The sequence below is a fragment of the Mobula birostris genome, chromosome 17 (genome assembly GCF_030028105.1).
Source record: "Mobula birostris isolate sMobBir1 chromosome 17, sMobBir1.hap1, whole genome shotgun sequence".
Lineage (NCBI taxonomy): Eukaryota > Metazoa > Chordata > Chondrichthyes > Myliobatiformes > Myliobatidae > Mobula > Mobula birostris.
The window spans coordinates 13,198,748-13,224,853 of record NC_092386.1 but is presented as its reverse complement, the minus strand read 5'-3'; the positions used below and the strand labels follow the sequence as shown (position 1 = coordinate 13,224,853).

The 26,106-nt window shown below is 41.1% G+C and overlaps 1 protein-coding gene across 6 annotated transcripts in view; it reads left to right on the top strand.

Annotated features, from left to right (window-relative positions):
• The window catches only part of ssbp2b (single stranded DNA binding protein 2b), a 324,475-nt gene that overhangs the window by 222,231 nt on the left and 76,138 nt on the right, over positions 1 to 26,106 (top strand). For 4 of the 6 annotated variants that reach the window (XM_072281279.1, XM_072281278.1, XM_072281277.1 and 1 more), the window contains one exon: positions 17,222 to 17,311. The exons of the other annotated variants lie outside the window; for them this stretch is intronic. In XM_072281279.1, coding sequence (XP_072137380.1) covers positions 17,222 to 17,311 — 90 coding nt within the window. The remainder of the gene's footprint in view (positions 1 to 17,221; positions 17,312 to 26,106) is intronic. 6 annotated transcript variants of the gene reach the window in all.

Genomic DNA, 26,106 nt, shown 5'->3' with positions numbered 1-26,106 from the left:
AAGTCAAGGCTAAATATCCTAAGATAGCCATGAAAGCACTGAAAACGTTGCTTCCATTTCCAACATATCTCTGCAATGAATGCAACAAAAACTAAATTGCCGAATAGACTGGACATAAGGAACCCCGTTCGAGTATCACTGTCTCCCATCACCCCTCGATGGGACCGTCTTGTTGCAGGAAAACAAGCCCAGGGCTCCCACTGATTCAGCGATATTGGTGTGTTGCAATGATTTTATATGTTCATACAGGGAAAATATGTGCTGTGTGTTTAATATCCAAACGGTAAAATGTTATGATGCTATTGACTTATATAAAACCATATAACAATTACAGCAGGGAAACAGGTGATCCCTGCCCTTCTAGTCTGTGCGAACTCTACTCTCACCTAGCCCCACCGACCTGCACTCAGCCTACAACCCTCCATTCCTTTCCTGTCTATATACCTATCCAATTTTTCTTTAAATTATAATACCGAACCTGCCTCTATTACTTCTACTGGAAGTTTGTTCAACACTTACTTCAAGCTCCCCTGTCCTCCCTGATAATTGACTTATCACAATATTCATGCGAGGAAAAGATGCGCTGTTAGTTTAATATTAAATTCGTTAGATAAACCCTTTTAGAAACGAAATTGAATGTATTAGCTACTTATCACCTATATTGCGTTCGTGATTAACACCCCCAACCCCCCAGCAGAATCACCAAAAACGATTTGTAGAAAAAAATTGTCACATACACACATGCGCACTGGTGCCTGCGCAAGGCTTCATGGTCATTGTAGTCTTTCTCAGGGTAAACTCAACGTATTTGACTGCTACTCTTGTTCATTGGCAACCCTACCCCCGCCGGCTCAGTCGGCTGGTCCGCAAGAATATTGTCAATATGAAACTGGTCCGCTGCGAAAAAGGTTGGGGACCCCTGTACAATACAACTCTGATATTTTCTTCTCCAGATAGCTATGAAATACGGAAAAACCATAGAAGATGATGAAAGAGAAGACCCCAAAATCCCCCCCTCCCCTGCAGAAAAGAAACAGCAACAATAACAGTCCCTGACCCCCTCACTTGCGTAAAATAAAAGGTGACAATAACAGTCCCCTGACCCCTCACCCACAGAAGAACAGTGAGAATAACAAGCCCCGACCCCCTTACCCGCAAAAACGCAGCAACAATAACAATTTCCCCTCATCTCTGCTCGCTCTCAGAAAAGAACAGCAACAATCGCATCAAAACCCCCAACCCTTTCTCTTACACGCAAAACAATTCTAACAGATCACCCACAAAAAAAAACACAGAAAAACTAAGGGAAACCAATATGAAATACAGTCCAATAATCACATATATCTCAGGTTATCGGAAACATCTTTCGTCTGCATACAAGGAAAGCAGCTGCACAAACTCAGTCCTTCCATAAAGAGTGACCCCCGACCCAGGTCTGAACGTTGTCAATCCAGGTCCGAACGTGCCGATCCAGCTGCTGACAGTCTCCAATGGGAGCCGTCGCTGACCACTGCGCCCCCCCTCCCCACTGGTGCTTTCACCTTGATGCTTCAAATTTCCTCACTGCTTCAAGATGAAGTTAACAAATTTCACGTCACATGCCGGTGATAATAAATCTGATTCTGAGTTGTTCATGACCTTGTGCCTTGTCTCTGGTCTCTTCCACGGGTCAGCTTGTGTCCTCAGTCCTTTTCACCCCCCCCCCCCCCCCGCCGTCTCTAATCTCCACAAGGCAGCTCTCGACACAGCAGAGCACTGGATCCTTTGATTGAGTTGAAACTACGTCATGGGCTCCAACAATTGCTGAAGCACATGCAAGACAAAATGAACGAGCAGAAGGCATAGAAAAAATGAAGTAACTGATTTGCCGACTGGAAGATGTTGCCTGAGGTATTGTTGTTCACTGACGTCATCTTGATTGGAAATCAATAGGTAATTTTAAATAGAGGTGCACAGGTTGACAGAGCTATAGTCTAACATCATACTTCAGATGGGACTTCCCACCACACTGCACGGCTTCAGAACACTACTGAGCTTCAGGCAATGGGACATGAAGTCCTGCAGAGGAGTTTGCATCCACTTATGAACTTTGAGTATTACCTTTGGGTCAAAATATTATATTATAACTTTTCATAGAAAAGATATTTTTGGGTAACCTAGTGGTACACAGTGGAGAATGTTTGCATCTCTTCTGGGTCACACGTAATTCTTTTATGTACATGCCTCTCCCCTCTACTCAGTGAATAAATCAATATTTAATAGTTTTCTGCTGTAACACAAATCAAATTTTGCGTGCATCTTTATTTATAGCACCAAGACTAGAACCACAATTTTAATGACTGTAGGGAGCAGCACAGGTTGAAATTGGCAGTTATTTTTCCTTATTAGTATATTCCTTAAATGTCTCTTGTGTTGAGAATAGCTTAGAGGAATACAAACTGCAAAGGATTAGTTTTCAACAGAAGAATGAATTCTGTAAATGTCTCAAACGGTTGAATCTTCTGAAAAGTTGCCTGATATGATTTTAATAATTAGTGAATACTTGCTTTAGATGTATTGATAGAAAATATAGTTTAACAGCCTTGACAAGAAATCATAATTCACTCCAGTATCCTAAGTATCTTTTCTAAATAAACTACTGACACCAAATGAATGCAGACCACTATGATTCAGCTGCTAGGTTTATTTTATAGTGTGCTGGAACAGCTGTACATGAATTTATTTGTATGATATTACATTTTCTTCATTGTTGTAGGTTTCTATATATGCTTAAATGGATTCAAGAAAAATACACACTAAATTTTAAAAAAATGAAAACCAGATTTCTTTTACCAAAAAAAATTAACAAAAGAAGGACCTTGAAGTGCCTTTTGTGATCTCAAAACAATAACACCTGAAGTACTTTTGAAATGTACCTGCCAGTATAATGTAGGGACAAGTGCCGAACTTGTTGAAATTACATCCTTTTATAAGTATCCCTAGAGCAGATAACTCCACTGTTGGAAATCAACATAATTTAACCAACAATGGAGCACTGAAGTTAGACTGTTGATAATGCCCTCTCCATTTCAGGGCAGAAGGAATACTCTGACCTTGAGCTTTGATGAACCTTATATAGTCACACTTCTAACTACAGACATGATGAAAACAGTGAAATGAAGATTTCACCATGAAGGCAGGCCTGGTATCAGGAAACACTGAGAGATGCGTGACATTACATTGCCATGTTTTATCACATTGTTTCATTACCAGCATTTGGGTAGATAGGGACTAATTAGAGATGATCAACATGGTTTTGTGAGTGGTGGGTCTTATGGAGTGTTTGGAGGTGGTTACCAAGGAAATTGCTGAAGGAAGGGCAGGGGATGTTATCTATATGTATTTTAGCAAGGCCTTTGACAAGGTCCTGCATGGAATTCTGGTGAAAAAGGTTCAGTTACTTGGCAACACACATCAAAGTTGCTGGTGAACGCAGCAGGCCAGGCAGCATCTCTAGGAAGAGGTACAGTTGACATTTCAGGCCGAGACCCTTCGTCAGGATCTGCAGCATTCCTCGTGTTTGCGTCAGTTACTTGGCATTCTGGTTGAGGTAGTAAATGATAATCAACACTGGCACACCTTGGGGACAATTTCTACACCCATGATTGTGTGGCTAGGCACAGCTCGAACGCCATCTATAAATTTGCTGACGACATACTATTGTTAGCAGAATTTCAGATGGTGATGAGACATACAGAAGTGAGATGGATCAGCTGGTTGAGTGGTGTTGCAGTAACAACCTTGTATCTACATCATTAAGACCAAAGAATTGATTGTGGTCTTCATGAAAAGGAGGTCGAGGGAACACACCCCAGTTCTCATCAATGGATTAGAAGTGGAAAGGATGAGCAGTTTGAAGTTCCTGGTTATCAACATCTCTGACAATTTATCCTGGGGCCAACATATTGATGCAGTTACCAAGAAGGCAGACCAGTGGCCATCTTTCATGAGCTAATTGGTACGTCACCAAAGAAACTTGTGAATTTCCACAGATATACCATGGAGAGAATACTAACTGGTGGCATCTATCTGATATGGAGGGACCACTGCACAGGATCAAAAAAGAGCTGTAGAAAATTGTGACCTTTGCCAGCTCCATCAGGGACGCTAACATCCCTAGCATCCAGGATACCTTCAAAAGGTGATGCCTCAAAAAGGCGGCATCGATCACTAAGGACCCCCATCACCCAGGACATGCCCTCTTCTCATCTTTACCATCAAGAAGGAGGTACAGGAGTCTGATGATACATACTCAATATTTCAGGAATAAACTTCTTCCCCTCCGCCATCAGATTTCTGGATGAACAATGAACCCAAGCATACTACCTCAGTATTTTCTGTCTTTTTTTTTTGCTTTTTGTATTGTAAGATATAGTTTTTATTGTTATGTACTGCAACGTACTGCTGCTGCAAAACAACAGTTTTCAAAGCATAGACCAATGATATTAATTCTCATTCTGAATGAGATTCAATATTGGCTTAGCCAAGAGTGGTAATAGATGCATGTCTGTCTGACTGGAACCCCTAGTGGTGTGCCCCAGGGATCGGTACTGGTCTATGTCGTTTTTAATCTATATTAATATCTTAGATGATAATGGGGTAAACTGGAAAAGCAAATTTGTGGATTACACCAAGATTGGGGTTGTCAGGGACAGTGAGTAAGACTATCAAAGCTTGCAGTGTGACCTTGACTAGCTGGGAAAATAGGCTGAAGAATAGTAAATAGAATTTAATGTAGACAAGTGTGAGGTGTTGCTCTTTGGGGGAACCAAACCAGAGTAAGACTTAAAACAGTGAATGCAGGGCTCTGAGGTGTATGGTGGAACAAAGACTGGGGAATACAGGTCCATAATTCCTTATATGTGATATCATTCTGGAGGAACAAATTGTATCATTTCTTAATGCATGCATTACTAAATGACAATAAAAGAGGACTGCCTGTCCTCATAATCTCATCTAATCTAATCTAATCTAAAAATAGATTCATAGGTTGATAGGATCGGAACGAGCTTTTGGTACATTGACGAAGTAAGAAGCTGGAAGGTGATGGGGGAAGAGGTAAAAGACTGATGAAGAAGGATCTAATAGGAGAGGGCATTGGAACATGAAAGAAGGGAAAGGGAGGCGAGGAACCAGAGGCAGGTGATGGACAAGTGAGGAGAGGAAAAGGGATGAGAGAGTAACCAGATTAGGAATGGAGAAAGAAATGCTGCCTGACCTCCTGAATTCCTCCAGCATTTTATATATCTGTAAGAAATAATAACTGGTTGTTGTTTATCACAAGGGTTCTTTGTCCAGGTTGTTCTTCCACATCATTTGCATCAAGCTCAGAAACTTGAAAAGATGATTTATTGTATGTATTTTAAATTTGACATGTCTATAAAAGCTGTATATTATAATTACAATGAGAAGTAGTAAATAGTATTTATGCTGTTGTGTATAAATCCTGGCTGTTTTAAGTGTTATAAATCCATAAACAAAACAAGAAAGGCCCTCAAATGCTACCAGTTTTTTTTTCTTGCAAATGTTTAATGATTGTAATGCGAGTGATAGATGTTCAGTGGGACTACTGATAGTGAATTGGATAAAATGCTGATAGGTATAAAGTGAGATCATGAAATAAAGTGAAATCTGGAAACTCAGACATGACACAAACTGGAAATATGTTCGATGGGCAAGAGTATTGATAAAAACACTGCAAAAGTGCTGATTTCTTGTGCAAGTGCATTTTTCCTCTGTTGCATCTGAAATGTTTGTTTCTTGCTAAGATGGAAGTTGCTTGCAAGTAATGTGATTGAATATTATACTCCTGAAAGATGTACTAGACTACTTGATTGATGGCATTTTAATTCCCTCCTGCCAACTGAGGCCAATAATAAGTTCTTTCAAAGACTAGTGTGAAAGGTGTTGTTGGTATCCTTGGTGATAGTACCTGTTAGCCAGGAAGTTAAAGATTATGATGCAGTGTCCTAGACCTAACAGTTTGGAGGTGAGGGAAGGGCCAGGGAAATGCCATCTGCAATGGGCTTGGTTTGATGGTAGGTGGATTACCATGGGTTGAGGTCACCTTGAAGGCTGGAGTTGATGTGTGCCACAGCCAGTCCCTCTCCACTTGCCTATTCTAACTCTTCCCCCTTCCTCCCCCATATCCCACAAGTTGTTTTAAGAAAAATAATGATAATAATGCAAGGAACATAATAGATATGCATATGGATTTTCAAAATTATTGAATTATTGATAAAAATTAATGTGCATGTTATTAAAGGTTTGTCCTCATTCAAAAGACTTCCCGGCCAAAAATAGGCAGATTTTCCTAATTTGAGATAAAGCTGGTGCTCTTGGGTCAAATGCTATGTGGTACAAATTCACTCAACATTAGAACTTGGAAATTAGAAAACTACCATGCACATAACAAACTCCATGACTTTTACCTTGGGACATCTTTACATCTTAAAATGCTATGTAAATAATAGTATAATTATGATGGATATTACAAAGAGTAAATTTAACAAAGTATAGCACAATGTAAAACATCAGAATCCTTGGAGAAATAGTATCTTAAATCATCCTCATGGCCAGTGTGAGATTCAGTGAGGATTGGGTACAACTGATTTCCTCGTCCATTTAAATCTTGTGGTTTCACAAGCTGTTCCTGGTACAGCTTTATGTATTTTTGTGAAAACAAATATAGAATGAATGTGCAGCTGTCTGTGTACTTAAACAGCATTAACTAATGTAAAATATAAAATTGCCGTGTAAACTGCAGTTTGGGCGGCATGGTGGCTAACATAACACTTCACAGCACCAGCGACCGGGGATTAATCCCTGCCGCTGTCTGTAAGGAGTTTGTACGTTCTTCCCGTGATGGCGTGGGCTTCCGGCAGATGCTCCACATCCTTCCCACATTCTTAAGATGTACAGGTTAAGGTTAGTAAATTGAAGGCATGCTACGTTGGTGCTGGAAGCATGGCAACACCTGCAGGCAGCCCCAGCACATCCTTGCATTATGTTGGTCGTTGACGAAAGCCACATATTTCACTGTATGTTTCGACATATTGGTCAAATAAAGCTAATTTTTAATCTTTCTTTAATCTTTTAATTTGATTTCAATTATGAAGGAGGCCTTTGCATACTCTTTTCCTTCCTGATACTGTATCAATACCAGAAATTTTTTTCCTTGTAAATTGTTTGCATCATAACCTCGAAATAGATTACAGGCCATATTTTCTCATCATATATTTTATTTTCTTTATTTACCAGCTAAGTTACAATCAGCGTAATGTTAATTCATTATAAAATATTATGTCCTATATAATGATAGTAATGAGATGTTGATGAAATCTTTTTAGGGGGAGTGTCCATGTTTTTAAGAATGGAATTGCTATGGTAATTGCCAAACAGGGATTGCTGAAAAACCCCAGATTGGAATCGTAGAAGCAGCCACTAACGAGCACAAGAAAACCGCTCATCCACTCCAGGCCAAAATGCTGTGAGATACTGTAGGTGATGAACTGTGAAAGCTTCTTGCATTCATTTTACGTAACTAGGCCTTGGGGAGAGAAATTACAGTAGTCAGGGAACAGATGGCAAATGCTTCCATGATAAACCAAAAAAAAACTAAAAGCAACATACACAAAATGCTGGAGGAACTAAGCAGGTCTCCTGATACAGGGCCTCGGCCTGAAATGTTGACTGAATACTCTTCTCCATAGATGCTGCCTGACCTGTTGAATTCCTCCAGCATTTTGTGTGTGTTGCTTTGGATTTCCAGCATCTGCAGATTTTCTCGTGTTTGTTAAAGGGAAACTAAGACTAATACAACTCCTCATGCATGGGAGGTGACTCTTAATCCTCTTTCTGAAATTACATAGCAAGCCATTATAAAACTGGACTGGCTGAATAAAGCTGAGCTAGTTTCAGACACAGTGAAACGTAATAGATCCTGCAAACTCCTCCAAACAAAATTGCAGGAGTTGTCGTATAGATGGCAAAGCACCAACCAGGTATAGTTGTATTCACACAATTATCATGGAGCCACTATCACAGCTAGCTCACAAGAAGCTGAGAATAGTTTGAGCCCACGTGAGTTTCCATATCATCCCTTCGGATTTGGAGAATGTGAATGGAGCTCAAGGAGAATTTCTTCATTGTCTGAATGAATTCAAGCAAGCAAGTTAGTCTTGTTGGAGGGAAGCTGGTTGGGCCTCTCTTCAGGAAAGAAGCAAAGCAGCCTGAGACCATTGTGATTTGGGCTGGAGGTGTAGTGGGACTGTATCTCCATGGTAACGATGAGCTGGTAGGGACAGGAAATTGCAAATGAAAGTGGTGGAAAGCACTAGTGGTGTTATCAATATCGGGAAACGGAATGGAATCGAATTGAACAGGACAGAAGCAATAGGATCAGTGGGAGAGCAGCAGAAACAGTGTGTCTACCTATATAAGCCTGATTGTGGGGATGAAATGGTTGTGGGCTATGGGGCTAGAAAACAAGAAGGTGGAAGCTGAAGACAAATGATCTCCTGAGGAAATGAGGACTGTGATGTTCAATGAAGGGGTACAAAGATGTGACTAAGAACTGGCCACTGTGAACTTTTCCTTACCATCACTTTAATTATCCATTCCACTTCCACTCAGATCTATCTGTCTGTGGACCCCTGCACTTCTGTAATGGAAACATGGAACATCTGCTTGCTGGGCATAGTACATCCCTTGGACTCTTTAGAATTCAACATGTTCAAATAGTTTACTTTCTCTGTATCAGAACTAGTCATTTATTTTTATTTAGTGTTTTGTTTATTACAGTGATTTTCCCTTCCGGCTCAATGAACCCATGCTATCTAATTACACCCATGTGACCAGTTAACTACTAATTCATATGTCTTTGGAATGTGGGAGGAAACCAGAGCACCCAGAGGAGATCCATGTAGTCACAAGGAGAGCATACAAATTCCTTACAGATAAGGACAGAATTGAATCCAGGTCACTCTTGTTGTAATAGCATTATACTAACCACTGCAATACCAACCAAATTTCTGCTATAAAACATCCATTTGTGATACTGGCTCGGAGTTTATCTTTCCATTTGCACAGCCATTCCTCAGAGTGGCCCTCATTCCCTCCCCACCCCCATTAAGCAACATGTTACACTTCCACAGGTGAACTGCACAACAGCGTGTCTTCTTCGAATCTGAAGGACTACCACACACACTTTGTTTTAGGAAGCTATGGTGTATGCAATTTGGGCTCCTTACACACCTCATGTGGCCACTAACCCCGTATGAAGTTGGAGAGACTGATCAGCTCATACGTAAGGAAGTGGCTTGGTCTTCCCAGGTGCCTCAGCAGCATAGGGCTCTACAGCAAAGGAGTCCCAGAGCTACCCAATTCCAGTCTTTCAGAGGAGTACAAGTGCGCCAAAGTAAGACTGGAGATGATGTTAACAGAGGCGAGTGATCCATTTGTAGCACAAGCTGCCCACATCCTGGATACTGGGAGGAAATGGGCGCCATCAGAAGCAACTGAACAAGCAGAGGCGACACTCAAGCACAGGGATATCGTGGGCTGAGTGCAGCAAGGGAGGAGCGGTCTTGGCCTTAGTACACCAGCCTGGAACAACGCTGCTCTGTCTCAGAGATGCAGGCTCGTGATGCAGGAGATATGTTGGCAGGAGGAGGTGGCAAGTTGTGCAAAGGCCATCGCTCAGGCAAGGCAGGGGCAATGGATGAGATGGGAGGGAGTGGAGAAAAGAAAGATCTCCTGGAAAGAGCTGTGGGAGATGGGGACATTCAGAGCGAGCTTCACCATCAGGGCTGCCTACGATGTCTTGCTGTCTCCCATGAATCTCAGCCAGTGGTATGGAGAGGACCCCACATGCTCCCTCTGCCTGACCTCAGCAACACTAAAACACATTCTGGTGGGCTGCAAGACCAGCCTTACTCAAGGTCGATACACCTGGCGGCACAACCAGGTGCTACAGTGTCTTGCAGCAGTGCTGGAAAGTCGGCGGATGAGCGTCAACGCCCTCCCTCCCGCTTCATCCCGCTGGCTGTTAACAGCATTTGTCTGGGAAGGTGAGGGTCAAGCCAGACTCGATACATTGAAACCAGACACCGGGCGGCTAGGCGGGGCTTGTGATTGGAAGATGGTGGCAGACTTAGGCTAGAACCTCTGCTTCCCAACTGAAATCGTGGAAACCAACCTCAGACCAGACTTTGTGCTATGGTCGGCCTCACTCCATCTCGTTTACATCATCAAGCTTACAGTGCCCTGGGAGGATGCAGTGGAGGAAGCCTACGAGCACAAGAAGCTGAGGTATGCTGAGCTTGCAGCCGATGTGCAACAACGTGGCTGGAAAGCAAGGGTCCGACCGGTGGAAGTAGGCCGCAGAGGATTTGTAGCCACATCAACATCAAGGCTACTCTGGGAGTTGGGAGTGTGAGGGAAGACACACCGACAAGCAGTCTCTGCAGAGCTGCTGAGAAGGGTAGTCAGTGGCTCTGGATGAAGAGAAAGGATTCCATCTGGGCCCCCAAGTGAGTGAAAGGCATCTAGGGCAGTGGACCCCAACCACCGGGCCACGGACCAGTACCGGACCACAAAGCATGTACTACCGGGCCGCGAGGAAGCGATATGATTTGGCAATATGAGTCAGCTGCACCTTTCCTCATTCCCTGTCATGCACTGTTGAGCTTGAACGCACGCCAGGTCATTACCCGTGCGTCATCAATGTCAGCGCAGGAAGGAGATTAACTCCTTGAGCTTGTAAATGACGGTGGGCTGAAAAGTATGTTTGACATAACATCTCTGCCGGCATTCTGGATCAAGGTCAAGGCTAAATATCCTGTGATAGCCACGAAAGCACTGAAAATGTGGCTTCCATTTCCGACATATCTCTGCAATGAATGCAACGAAAACTAAATTGCGGAATAGACTGGACATAAGGAACCCCCTTCGAGTATGGCTGTCCCCCATCATCCCTCGATAGGACCGTCTTGTTGCAGGGAAACAAGTATTCAGCTCAGGGCTCGCACTGATTCAGCGATATTGGTGTGTTGCAATGATTTTATATGTTCATACGGGGAAAATATGTGCTGTGTGTTTAATATCCAAACGTTACTTAAAATGTTATGATGCTATTGACTTATAAGTGACTTATATAACCATATAACAATTACAGCACGGAAACAGGGCATCTCTGCCCTTCTAGTCCGTACCGAACACTACTCTCACCTTGTCCCACCAACCTGCACTCAGCCCATAACCCTCCATTCCTTTCCTGTCCATATACCTGTCCAATTTTTCTTTAAATGATAATATCGAACCTGCCTCTACCACTTCTACTGGAAGTTCGTTCAACACTTACTTCAAGCTCCCCTGTCCTCCCCTGATAATTGACTTATCACTATATTCATGTGAGGAAAATATGCGCTGTTTAATATTAAATTCGTTAGATAAACCCTTTTAGAAACGAAATTGAGTGTATTAGCCACTTATCGCTGATATTCCGGTCGTGATTAACACCCGCCCCCCCCCCAAACGATTTGTAGAAAAAAATTGGCACGTACACGCATGCGCACTGGTGCCTGCGCAAGGCTTCATGGTCATTGTAGTCTTTCTCGGGGTAAACACAACGTATTTGACTGCTACTCTTGTCCGTTGGCAACCCTACCCCCCCCCCCCCCTCCCGGGTGGGCTGGTCCGCAAGAATATTGTCAATAATAAACCGGTCCGCGTTGCAAAAAAGGTTGGGGACCCCTGATCTAGAGGGTGAGCCTGGGATGCCGGGATTCACTACTGAACCCTCCAGAGGTGCCGTGGGCCTATCAGCGAAACACTGAGGAAAGAGCGCACCCACTTGATAACCCAGAAGATGCCACCATTTACTTGTCCACCCCACAGAGTCTAGGCAGCAGGTCTCAGGAGTGCAAATAAGGGATATTAACATCTAGTCCTACATAACATACCATATTATCGCTTTCAATGTTTTCATTAACCTATTTACAGGAAGACCTCAGCAACTTAACCCCATGGCAACTCTGACCATACCTTTTCAGAGAAGCTCCCTTTGTCTTGTCTATCCATCCCTTAACCAGGTGTCAGGGGTCATGAAGAGTGTGAAGGTACTATTACTAAAGAAAATGTTCTTGGGAAACTGAAAGGTCTGAAGGTGGATAAGTCACCTGGACCAGATGGTGTACGGCCCAGGGTTCTGAAAGAGGTGGCTGAAGAGATTGTGAATGCATTAGTAATGATCTTTCAAGAATCACTAGATTCTGGAATGGTTCCTGAAGACTGGAAAATTGCTAATGTCACTGCACTCTTCAAGAAGGTAGAGAGGCAGAAGAAAGGAAACTATACACTAGTTAGTCTGACCTCAGTGGTTGGGAAGACGTTGGAGTCGATTGTTAAGGATGAGGTCTCGGTACTTGGAGGCACATGGTAAAAATAGGTTGTAATCAGTATGGTTTCCTTAAGAGAAAATCTTGCCTGACAAATCTGTTAGAGTTCTTTGATGGAATAACAAGCAGGATAGACAAAGGAGAATTGGTTGATGATGTGTACCTGGATATTCAGAAGGCCTTTGACAAGGTTCCAGTTCCACACATGAGGCTGCTTAACAAGCTAAGAGCCCATGATATTACAGGCAACATTCTGTCATGGATAAAGGAGAGGCTGATTGGCAGGAGGCAGAGAGTGGGAATAAAGGGAGCCTTTCTGGTTAGCTGCCAATAGCTAGTGGTGTTCCACAGGAATCTGTGTTAGGACTGATTCTTTTTACGTTTTATATCAATGATTTGGATGATGGAATTGATGGCTTTGTTGCAAAGTTTGCAGATGATATGAAGATGAGTGAAGGGGCAGGTAGTTTTGAGGAAGTAGAGAGGCTGCAGAAGAACTTGGATTAGTAGAATGGGCAAAGAAATGGCAGATGGAATACAGTGCCAGGAAGTGTATGGTCTTGCTCTTGGTAGAAGAAATGAAAGGGTTGACAATTTTCAAACCGGAGAGAAAGTACAAAAATCTGAGATGCACAGGAACTTAGGAGTCCTTGTGCAGGATTCCTTGAAAGTGAATTTGCAGGTTGAATCTGTGATGAGGAAGGCCAGCGCAATGTTAGCATTCATTTCAAGAGGACTGGAATATAAAAACAAGGGTGTAATGTTGAGACTTTGTAAAACACTGCTGAGGCCTCACTTGGAGTATTGTGAGCAGTTTTGGGACCTTATTCTTAGAAAGGATGTGCTGAAACTGGAGGGTTCAAAGGAGGTTCACAAAATTGATTCCAGGATTGAATTGCTTGTCATATGAAGAACATTTGATGGCTCTAGGCCTTTATTCACTAGAATTCAGAAGGATGAGGGGTGACCTCACTGAAACCTATCAAATGGTGAAAGGCCTTGATGGAGTGGAGGTAGAGAGGATGTTTTCTATGGTGGGAGAGTCTAAGACTAGAAGACACAGCCTCAAAATAGAGGGGTGTCCTTTCAGAATGGAAATGAGGAATTTCTTTAGCCAGAGAGTGGTGAATCTGTGGAATTCATTGCCGCAGGCAGCTGTGGAGGCCAAGACTTTCTGTATATTTAAGGCAGAGGTTGATAGATTCTTGATTGGTCAGGGCATGAGGGGAAATGGTGAAAAGGCAGGAGATTGGAGCTGAGAGGAAAATTGGATCAGCCATGATGAAATGGTGGAGCAGAATCGATGAACCAAATAGTTTTAACCATTTTGTGCATTTTGTTTTTCTCTCTCTTCATGTTCTGATACAGTTTCTTTGATCTGAAACATTATGTTTCAGATTAAGTGCACAACAACACAGAAACAGACACTCTGGCCTGTCGTTTGTGTCAAAATATTATTCTGCTTAGTTCCTTGACCATAACCAAATTTGTTGAAATCGAACCTCCATCCACACTTGTGCTGTCAGCTTGTTCCACACTCTCATCACCCTCAGAGTGAAGAAGTTCACCTTTATGTTCCCTTTAAACATTTCACTTTTCACCATTAACCCATGAACTCTGGTTCTAGTCTCATTCCCCAGTGGAAGAAATGCCTGCTTGCATTTACACCATCCATCCTTAAAATGTCGTATATCTCTTGTCGAATCTCCCCATCATTCTCTTGTGCTCGAGGTTGTAAAGTCGTAATTAACTCTGTCTTTGTTTCCATACATGCTGCATCACCTGTTGCATTTTCCCAGTATTTTCTCTTTTTATTCTGGAGACGGAAAAGGCACATTTCCTGCCTCTAAAACAGTTGTATACAGCATTATTCTTGCATCAGTAATTTGCATAAAAATGGGAAGGGATTTTTTTTTCCCTTTCCCTGCACTCCCTCAACAGCAATTGTATAAAATTGAAACTGGTCAATCATTGTCACGTACCAAGGTATATTGGAAAATCTTGTGTTACATACCATTCATACTGATCAAACCTTTACAACGGTGCACTGAGGTAGTACAAAATGATACAATAACAGCACAGAATGAAGTGTTAGTTACAAGGGAGTGCAGTGCAAATAGAAAATAAGGTATAATGTGATAATAAGGTAGATTTTGAGGCCAGGAGTCCATCTTAGGGTACTATTGTATTGTAAACTCAAAGTAAATTTAATTTGACTTTGATGTTATTGTTATTTTATCTGTCGGACTTTCAGTTTGTTACTGTCATGTTTAAACATCGAATTAATTGAGTGTTTATTACTTCCCTGTCACTTTGTTTCTATACAGTATAATGATTCAATTCCAGTCATTATAAAGTATATCACAGTATCTTGTTGTGTGCATCATTTTACATTTCCTCTGTGTTACATGTCATTTTCTTACTGCTTGCCCAGTTACCTAATACAGTGGATGCCGGTGGGGATACATCAGGACCAGTACAATTTGGCCCAGTTAAGTGGCTGCCCCAATTAGCTGAAGTTTCACGGAACTAGTTTAAAAGGTGTAGAACTACCATTTAACTGAGTAACAGGTTGTATATTTAAATGGAATGTAGAGCAGTTAGACCACTAATCCTCCAGATGCCGGAAATTCAGAGCAACACACACAAATTGCTGGAGGAACTCAATAGGTCAGTCAGTATCTATGGAAATAAATGAACCATCAACGTTTCAGGCCGAAACCCTGCTTCAGAACTGGCAATTCTGAAGAACTGAAGAAGGGTCTCAGCCCAAAGCCTTGACTCCATAGATGCTGCCTGATCTGTTGAGTTTCTCTAGCATTTTTTGTGTGTTGCCCAGTACTATAAAACTGTGTATTAGTTCCTAATAGTTATTGACAGAGGAATTCCTTCAGTGTGCACTGACATGTTCTTTTGGTTGATTGTAAATGAACAAAATCAGCACAGATACCTAATGCAGATAGTGGACTGCCTTCAAACAATGTATTTAATGCTTGCATCCTCAAGATCTTGATTCAATTTGATTGTTGATACCTTCAAATTCTTCATAATTACTAACTTGTTAAGGTAGTGAAATAGTTTAATTTCTGGCATTGTCAAACCTGAATGCTTGAAACCATAGTGAGCAAAACAGTTCTGAGTTGTCTTACTGCTGCTTATTTCTTGTGAACTATCAGGAACAAAAATCACCGCCTTTTGAACATAAGCACTTGGAACTGAAGCTATTTAAAAGTATTTGCTCAAAGCACGGTGTGGTGTCTAATGGCCGCACCAGTGCCTGCATTTGATGCTAGTTGGAAACTGTTTGCCAAGTCTTCTGTTCCAATTAAGCAGCATACTGTCCCAAATAAATGAAGAGAATCCCAGATATTTTCTAGATTAGTTTTTGTTCCTTCAGATATCTCCCAAACAAACAGCTGCCTCATTTAACTGATGACTAAATTAACTGGAATCCACTGTATATTGAAACCATGAACATATTCATCTATTCAGTATATTGCTTCTTGTGTTTTGAATCATTACAAGTTTAAGTTTACTTTTGGTGTCTGGGACTGTTACTAAAAAAGTTTGGAATAATGATATGTTGACCTGGTTGATTTGTCATCAATTATACCTCTACCTGCCCTACTCAGCTCATTTCTTCCTCCACTGACTTTTCCGGGTTCTTCTGTACTGAATTAACATGTTAAAACTCTTAGTGGCTATTAAATTAAACTTCCTGCAGAACATCATCAAAGCCTAGACTATTGTTTTAATTCAAAGATATTAACTTTTAAAAAGTTGACATTATTCTGGAAGCATCTTTCCCTTCAAAACCTGTTCTGTATAGATCTGGATGATACAACCAAAGATCCTTAGATCTAACAGATGGCTATTAATGTACACTTCTGTCAAAACATCCCTTCTCTTCACCTTCCCGACCCACTACAATGATTGTACACTCATTGGCCACATTATTAGTATTTCCTCTTGTGTGTTCAGAGAAGGTCTTCTGCACACCACTGTTGTAATGCATGATTAATTGAGTGAGTGTTGACTTTTTCTCTCAGCTTGAACCAGCCTGGCTGTTCTCCTCTGACCCCTCTCATTAATGAGGCATTTCACCCACAGAACTGCCACTCACTAGATTTTTTGTTTGCTTTTTGCTCCATTCTTTGTTAACTCTAGACACTTATATATGAAAAATCTCAGGAGATGAGCAGTTTCTAAGATACTCAAATCATCCCATCTGGCACCAACAATCATTCCACAGTCAAAGTCACTTACATCATATTTCTTCCCCAATCTGATGTTTGATCTGAACAACTGAACCTCTTGGCCATGTGTGCATTCTTTTATGCATTGAATTGTTGCTTCACGACTGGCTTATTAGATACTATATTTACATTAATGAGCAGGTGTACCTAATAAAGTGGCCACTGAGTGTATTGTGCAAGTAATGTTATTTTGAGGCAATTGTTGGAATATTGTGTCTGGAAAATAGATTGATGTGTAAAATTAATACATGATTTATTTAGCTCTGATCGTTGGCTAAACCAACCATTCATTGTAGAGACGATTGTCCTGTCTTTCAAATCAGCAGTTAGATTTTTAAATAATGTTATGGTTTTATGATTTTGGTATGTCTATGTAAACACTTGCTGCACATAAAAGATATATTTAGATTTGTTTTTGTCATGAGTTTAATTGATTCGGAGCATGTGTTATTTTATTCTTTACACTTAGGAAGTGTGCCAGTTCCTTGTTCCAGGATGTAATGACACAGGAGTTGCCTTTCTTTGCAGAGTGCAGCAGCAGCTCCCAGTCCAGTGCTAGGAAACATTCCCCCAGGAGACGGAATGCCAGTAGGCCCGGTACCACCGGGATTCTTTCAGGTAACAAGCAGTAGGAAAAGGCTTTTTTTAAAAAAGAAAATGACTTGATGGTTTTCCAAATAAGAATAACAGACATGCTGAGTCCCTCAAAATTATCACCGAACATGATGATCTACATGAAGCAGATGGTGGTCTCGAGAACTCGTAGGAATACATGCATGAGTAGATTGATAGAACATTTAAAATAAAGCTCAACTGCACTGCATTGTACTTCTAATATTGCTGATAATTACATGTAGATTTTTTTCTGTTTAAAGGGGCTCGAAAGGAAAGAATTATTGGACATTACTGGTAGATTTTATGGTGCATTGTGATTTCTACTGCAGTGAATAGAAAAGCATAAATTTTCTGGGCTCTGTAAAACACATGAGCATATCAATTAAACTATAAGACTTAGGAGCATAGTTAGGCCATTTGGCCCATTGAGTCTGCTGCACCATTCAATCATGACCGATCTTTTTTTTTTCCCCCTCCTCAGCCCCATTCCCTGTAACCTTTGATGTTGTGGCCAATCAGCACCCTATCACTCTCCGCCTTAAATACACCCAACGACCTGGCCTCCACAGCTGCCTGTGGTAACAAATTCCACAAATTCATCCTCTGGCTCAAGAAATTTCTCCACAACTCTGTCTTAAATGGATGGCCCTCTATCCTGAGGCTGTGCCCTCGTGTCCTAGAATCCCTCACCATGGGAAACATACTTTCCACATCAACTCTTTCTAGGCCTTTCAACATTCAAAAGGTTTCAGTGAGATTCCCCTCATTTTTCTAAATTCCAGTGAGTACAGGTCTAGAGCCATCAAACGTTCCTCAAGTGATAACCCTATCATTCCTGAAATCATCCTTATGAACCTCTTCTGATCCCTTTCCAATGTCAGCACATCTTGGATAATGAGCCCAAAGCTGTTCACAATTCTCAAGGTGAGGAATCTCTTGAAATGAATGCTAATATTACATTTGCCTTCTATACCAGCAACTCAACCTGCAGGTTAACCTTTAGAGTGTTCTGCACATGGACTCCCAAGGCCCTTTGCATCTCAGATTTTTGGATTTTCTCCCCATTTAGAAAATTGTCTGCACGTTTATTTCTTTTACCAAAGTGCATGACTATGCATTTTCCAACATTGTATTTTATTTGCTACTCTCTTGTCCATTCTCCTAATTTGTCTAAGTCCTTCTGCAGCCTTCCTGTTTCTTCAACACTACCTGTTCCTCCACCAATCTTTGTATCACCTGCGTACTTGGCAACAAACCCATCTATTCCATCATCTAAATCATTGATATACAGTATAAAAAGAACCAATCTCAACACCGAACCCTGAGGAACACCACTAGTCACTGGTAGCCAACCAGAAAAGGATTATTTTATTCCCACTCGTTGCCTACTACCAATCAGCCAATGCTCTAACCATACCAGTAACTTTCCTGTAATACCATGGACCCTTAACTTGGTAAGCAGCCTCATGTGTGGCACCTTGTCAGAGGCCTTCTGAAAATCCAAATATACAACATCCACTGCATCCCCTTTATCTGTCCTACTTGTAATCACCTCAAAGAATTTCAACAGGTTTGTCGAGCAAGTTTTTCCCTTAAGGAAACCATACTGACTGTGTCTAATCTTGTCCTGTGTCACCAAGTACTCCATTACCTCGTCCTTAACAATTACCACCAACATCTTCCCAACCACTGAGGTTAGGCTAACTGGTCTATAATTTCCTTTCTGCTGCCTAGCTCCTTTGTTAAAAAGTGGAGTGACATTTGCAATTCTCAGTCCTCCAGAACCATGCTAGAGTTCAATGATTCTTGAAGGATCATTACTAATGCCTCCACAATCTCTATCACTATCTCTTTTAGAATGCTAGGATGCAGTTCCTCTGGTCCGAGTGACTTATGTACTCTTAGGTCTTTCAGCTTTTAGGCCACCTTCTCCCTTGTATTAGTAACTGCACTCGCTTCTCTTCCCTCACACCCTTCAATACCTGGCACACTTCTAGTGTCTTTCACTCATTTAGTTCATCTGTCATCTCCTTGTCAGCCGTTATTATTTCTCTAGCCTCATTTTCTTATGGTCTTGTATCCATTCTCATCTCTCTTTTATTTTTTATATACTTGAAAAAGTGTTTTCTATCCACCTTGATGTTGTTTGCTAGCTTGCTTTCATATTACATCTTTTCCCTTCTAATGATTCTTTTAGTTCCTCTCTGTAGGTTTTAAAAAACTTCTCAATCCTCTATTTTCCCACTAATTTTTGATTTGTTGTAGACTCTCTCTTTTGCTTTTACATTAGCTTTGACTTCCTTTGTCAGCCACAGTTGTACTATTTTGCCATTTGAGTATTTCTTTGTTTTTAGAATACAGCTATCCTGCAACTACTTCATTTTTGCCAGAAACTCAAGCCATTGCTGCTCTGTTGTCATCTCTGCCAGCATCTCCTTACAACTTGGTCAACTCCTCTCTTGTACCACTGTAATTTCCTTTACTTCACCGAAATACTGCTGCCTCAGACTTTACTTTCTCCCTATCAAATTTCAAATTGAGCTCAATCATATTGTGATCACTGCCTCCTAAATGTTCCTTTACCCTAAGCTCCCTAATCACCTCTGGTTCATTACATATACCCAATCCAGTATAGCTGATTCCCTACTATGCTCAACAACAAACTGTTCTAAAAAGTCATCTTGTAGGCATTCAACAAATCCATTACCAACCTGATTTTCCCAATCTACCTGCATGTTAAAATCTCCCATGACTATCATAACATTGCCCTTTTGACACAACTTTTCTATTTCTTATTGCAATGTGTAGTCCACATTCCAGCTACAGTTTGGAAGCCCGTATGTAACTGCCATCAGGGTCCTTTTACCCTTGTCATTTCTTAACTCGACCCACAAGGATTCAACAACATCTGATCCTATGTCGCATCTTTCTAACGATTTAAAGCCATTTTTTACCAGCAGAGCCATGCCATCCCCTCCACCTACCTTCCTAAACTTCCGATACAGTGCGTAACCTCGGACATTCAGCTCCCAACTACAACCATCCTTCAGCCACAATTCAGTAATGGGCACAACATCATGCCCAACAATCTGTAATAGTGCCACAAGATCACCCACTTATTTCTTATACTCCGTACATTGAGATAACACTTTATGTACTGTATTTGCTGCCCTTTTTGATTCTATATCCGTAATGCACTGGTATTCACCCTGCTGGCTGCAATTTTGTCCTATCATCTGCCTGCCCTTCCTGACAGTCTGACTGCACACTATCTTTGCTTTGTTACCATCCATCCTATCCTGAGTCCTTTCATTCCGATTCCCATCCCCCTACCAAATTAGCTTAAACCCTCCCCTATAGCTCTACAAACCTGTCTGTGAAAATATTGGTCCCCCTCAAGTTCAGGTGCAACTGTCCCTTTTGTACAGGTCATACCTCCCCGAGAAGAGATCCCAATGATCCAAGAAAATGAATCCCTGTCCCTTGCACCCACTGCCATTCTTTAAGAGAAATTTGTATGTTAAAACCTTTATAAAGATAATGGCCTACAAGTTTCATGGATCAAAATTACTGTATAAGATGGATGTTTGGAAGAGCTGCATTTAGTTGTTGATAGACTAGAGGCTCAGGCAGACACTGCCTCTGGAGTGACTCTGTCTGAAAGATCAGGATCTGACAGGTATCAACACCTGGAACTGGCCCACCTTCAGTCAAAATTGAAAATGGAAATAGAAAGAAAAATGGAGGGCTATTCAGGCAGGAAGCATTAGTTTGATCTTGGAGTCAGTCAAAAAGACAGCACATTGTGGGCCAAATGGCCTGAACTGTGCTGTGTCTATGTTGAAAATAGTGAGGAGGTGGGGGGGGGGGGAAAGTAGCTGGTTTGTTGAGGTTGGCATTTGGGAAGGTAGAGGAGGACGGGGCTGGTGCAGAAAAATGGTGCTAAAATTGTAAAGATGCTGCATCTTTTTCCTTGTAAACGATCTAATTTCTGGCCATATTTGTTCGTAGGATATTCAAGCCCTCTGAGGTTTCTTTATTTAAAAAGATTTAGATGTCCTTTATAATTTCAGTCTCCAGTCAAGCTGAGCACAAAGTTCAGTGTTCGAAGTTAATTCAGATCCCCTTACTGCTCACTTAGCTGAACTATTCAGACTAACCCTGCAGATTTAATGGAAATACTATTGGATTAATAAGAAAACTCAACCATGGTTCCTTTCCCCTATCAGTAAATAATAGCCCATATTTATTTTTATTTCTATTTTAAATAGAGATATAGGCACAGTAACAGGCCCTCATGGCCCCAGGAATCTGTTACAACCATGTGACTAATGTTAATGGAATGTGCATACGTGGCTATCCAATGAAAATGGGCCTTGTACATTTGCTTTCTAACCCCACTTCTCACCCGATTTTCTAAAAGCCTTTAAACCAATCAGTTAAACTGATTTGCTGTAGGCTTGGTAATACTTCCCTCAATGATCTACAGTAGTGGTAGAAAGTTTGTGAACCCTGTAGAATTTTCTCTATTTCTGCATAAATAAAATGTGATCAGATTTCCACATAGGTCCTAAAACTAGATAAAGAGAACCCAATTTAATAAATAACACTAGAAACATATTTGTTCATTTATTTATTGAGAAAAATAATCTGAAATTACATGTATATGTTGGAAAAGGTATGAGAACCTCTGGGGTAATGCCTTCAACAAAAGCTATTTGGAGTAAGATGTTTCAAACAATGAGATGGGATTGGAGGTGTGGGTTGTAGTGGTACTTTGCCCTATTAAAAAAAGACACACGAAGTCAAGTTACTGAAAGAGCCTGCTCTTCTCAAGAAAGATCTGTTTATGTGCACCATGCCCCTTTCAAAACAGCTTTCAGAGGACCTTAGAAGAAGAATTGTAGAGCTGCATGAAGTTGAAAAAGGTTACAAAAGCATTTCTGAAGACCTGAGTGTTTGTCAGTCCAGTAAGAGAAATTGTCTACAAATGGAGGAAACTCAGTACTGTTGCTACTCAGCTTAGGGGTGGGCATCCTTCAAAGATTACATAAGAGCACAATGTGCATTGCTGAAGGAGGTGAAAAAGAACCCGAGGCTAGCAGCAAAAATCTGCAGAAATCTCTAGAACTTGCTAAAGTCTCTGCTCATGTGTCTACTATAAGAAAAACACTGAGTAAGGATGGTGTTCATGGAAGGACACAACAGTGGAAACCACTCTTCTCAAAAAAAAAACATTGCTGCATGTGTCAAGTTTACAAATGATGACCTGGATGTTTTACAGAGCTTCTGGGACAATGTTTAGTGGGCTGATGAGACAAGAGTTGAACTTGCTGGCAGAAATGCACATTGCTATGTTTGGAGGGAAAAGGCCACTGCACACCAACACCAAAACCTCATCGACAACTGTGAAGCATGGTGGATGAAGCACTATGCTTTGGGGCTGCTTTGCTGCCTCAGGGCCTGAACAGCTTACAGTCATTGAGGGAACAATGATTCATTTTACAGGAGAACGTCAGGGTAGGAGTCTGTCAGCTGAAGCTTAATTGAAGTTGGATAATGCAACAAGATAATGATCCAAAAGACAAGAGTAAATGGACAACAGAATGATCTAAAAAGAAGAGAATTCATGTTTTGAAATGGATAAGTTTAAGTCCTGACTTTAATCCTATAGAAATGTTGTGGAAGGACGTGATACAAGCAGTTCATGCAAGGAAGCCCACCAACATCCCAGAGCTGAAGCAGTTTTGTAAGGAAGAATGGCCTAAGTTTTTTCCAAGGTGATGTACAGAACTGATCCACAGTTACCAGAAACGTTTGGTTGAAGTTACTGCTGTACAAGGGGGTCACACCAGTTACTTATTCCAACAAATACATGTAATATTGGATCATTTTTCTCAATAAATAAATGAGCAAGTATAATGTCTTTTTGTGTTATTTATTTAATTGGGCTCTCTATTTTTAGAATGTGTGAAGATCTGATCACACTTTAGGTCACGTTTATGAAGCAATAGAGACATTTCTACAGGGTTCACAAACTTTCTAGCACCACTATATTTAGTTTTCACATTTGAAATTTTAATAGCCAGTTTTCACCTCTCTGGTAGGTAGTGAGTGCCAGATCGTAACCACTCCGTATAACAAACACAAGAGATTCTGCAGATGCTGAAAATCTAGAGTAATCCACAAAATGCTGGAGGAACTCTGCAGTCAGTACCATCTATGGAGGGAAATGAACAGTTGTTGTTTTGATCAAGACCCTTCGGGCTAAGTCCTAATGAAATGTCAGCTATTTATTCCTCTCTATAGATGATGCCTAACCTCCTGAGTTACTCCAGCATTTTGTTTGTGTTGCTCTGCATAACAAATTACCTTTTCCTAACATCATTGCTGAACCCATTTTCTTAGCTCATCCACTCATGTGCAGCTCTTCGTTTACTGCAGCTAACCCTGTCACAATCCTGCTGCATCACCTGCTGGCTTGCACTCCTTCCCCTCTCCCCCACATCCCTATTCTGGCTTCACTCTCTTTCTTTCCATTCTTAATAAAGTGTCTCAGCCCAGAATGTCAGCTGCTTATTTCCCTCCATTGATGATGCCTGATCTACTGAGTTCCTTTGGCATTTTGTGTATGTTCCTCTGGATTTCCAGTATCTGCAAAACCTCTTGTGTTCCTCTTAAATCTCCTCTCAAATATCCTAAAGTGAATAAGCCCAGCTTTTCCTATTTGTCCTTATAGATGAGGTCCCTTATCCCTGAAATTACTCTACTATCACAAGAGATTCTGCAGATGCTGGACATCTTAAACAACACCCACAAAATACTGGAGGAAAGCGGGTCAGACAGCATCTGGAGGGAAATAAGACAGTCAACTTTTACTAAAATCTTTTCTGCATCCTCCGTAGGTCTTTTGGATTTGGACTCACTTCTCTGGTTATGATCTAACCAGTGTTATATTACTGAAATCACAATCACAACCTTAATGATGTAGAAAGTTCAGCATCTATATGCTTTACTAACCACCATGTCCTGTTACTTTCAAAAAATGATGTATTTCTCTCTCTCTGACCATGGACACCAATGCATTAAACCACATTGTTCTTTCTGCTAAATCTACCAGTTCACACTGCTCACTCTGTGAGCTTCTCTGTGGCTTCTTAGTCTACCACTGTCCTCAATGCTTCCAACGCTGACCGAGTCTAGTATCGGGAAGGCAACTGTCGAGCTACTGAGGACAGTCTTTGGACCAAAACTAGTAAGGGAAACCAAGGAGTAAATATGAAGTTACAGAAATGTACATGATATGTAGAGCAAGAAACTTCAATTACTACGATAATATTAGAGGGGAAGTTTCAGAAATATGTTCAAGAAACTTCATCGGTATGTTTCAAACTATGCAGGAAGGAGGCACTGCTGAATCTGCTTTGGTATGAGTAGGTTGAGTAGGCTGCTTGTCAGAGGGAATGCTTAAAGATCAGTGATATCCGTAAATATTAGATTATCTATGAGGGAAAGTGAGGAGCAATCTGTAGAATAAATTAGGGTCGACATACAGTGTAGAATTGAATGGTGTTAGACCACGATTAAGTGGTATCCATGATTGGCAGCCTGCTTCTGAACTTCATCTCTAGTTCCTGAAAGTCCGATTATACAAAGTTCATTGTGCTGTATTTGCAATGACTTCTGGCTCCGTACCATTCACCCTATAGAATATTTTGAGTCCTCTCCATGATACTTATTACCCTTGCATAATGAACGCAATCGACGATCCATGATTCAACTAAATGATTACAGAAGTACCCCTCCCACACACCCCACACAGAGGCACTGCCTGAGATGCTGCATTTCCATCACTGTTACCCCTGTGCAGAACTTTATTTCTTGATGGTGAATTATGAACTGCAATTCTTTTGGGTACCAATACCCCTGCCAAATACTAGCTCCAGCTAAGCAGCACTTTGATCAGCAATTTTGGCCTTTATCCACATTTGTTTATTCACCTATTTATTTATTACCCACGTGTACTATATAGCTGGATGACATTCAGTGTCCAGAATCCTACAAGAGTAAGCCCCATTTAAAGATAGAAAAGCAACAACTGCTCTGGGCATATCTTATGAGGATATTAATGCCTTCAAGAGAGGAAAGGAAGTTGTCAAAACTAGAATGGCATTTTAATCTTTCCTTTGACACAGAGACTTGCCCATTCCGCACTCAGCAATATGAAGGATAGCCTCTTGGTTTAGAAGGCTCATCTTAATTTGCTCTGCAGTTGGTAGGATTCAGGCAGAAAAGCATGCCCTGGGACAAAGCAGAGCATGATGTGGCCCTGCTGGACTTGAAGTCTAGAGGAAGGAATATCTAAGAAGATTGGTGGAAGGAGGTGTTGGGGTGAACAAATTCCCCTGTCTTTCCAGCTGCTATGTCTTTGGAGCATCCATAGAAAACAATCCCCATTATTTTTTTTGATTCATCAAAATACACCTGCATTCATGTCAATCATTCTGCAGAAACTGAATGGGATGTTTGAATAAAATGATACTTTGAAGTATTATACATTATTGTTATTACTAATGAGAAAGTGAAGTAGGAAAACTAGTGCATAACCATTTTCATTCAAGCTCAATTAATTATTTTAAAACAATATTCACCAATTGACAGATGTGTTTATTTTAAACTCTAATATAGTAGGTCAGGATGGCCTGCACTGAATAACATTCTCCCAGGGTTTATATAGAGAGCTGCCTGAATCAGCTTATGTGCAGGACATAGTGAATTACCTCCCAACACATGCACAT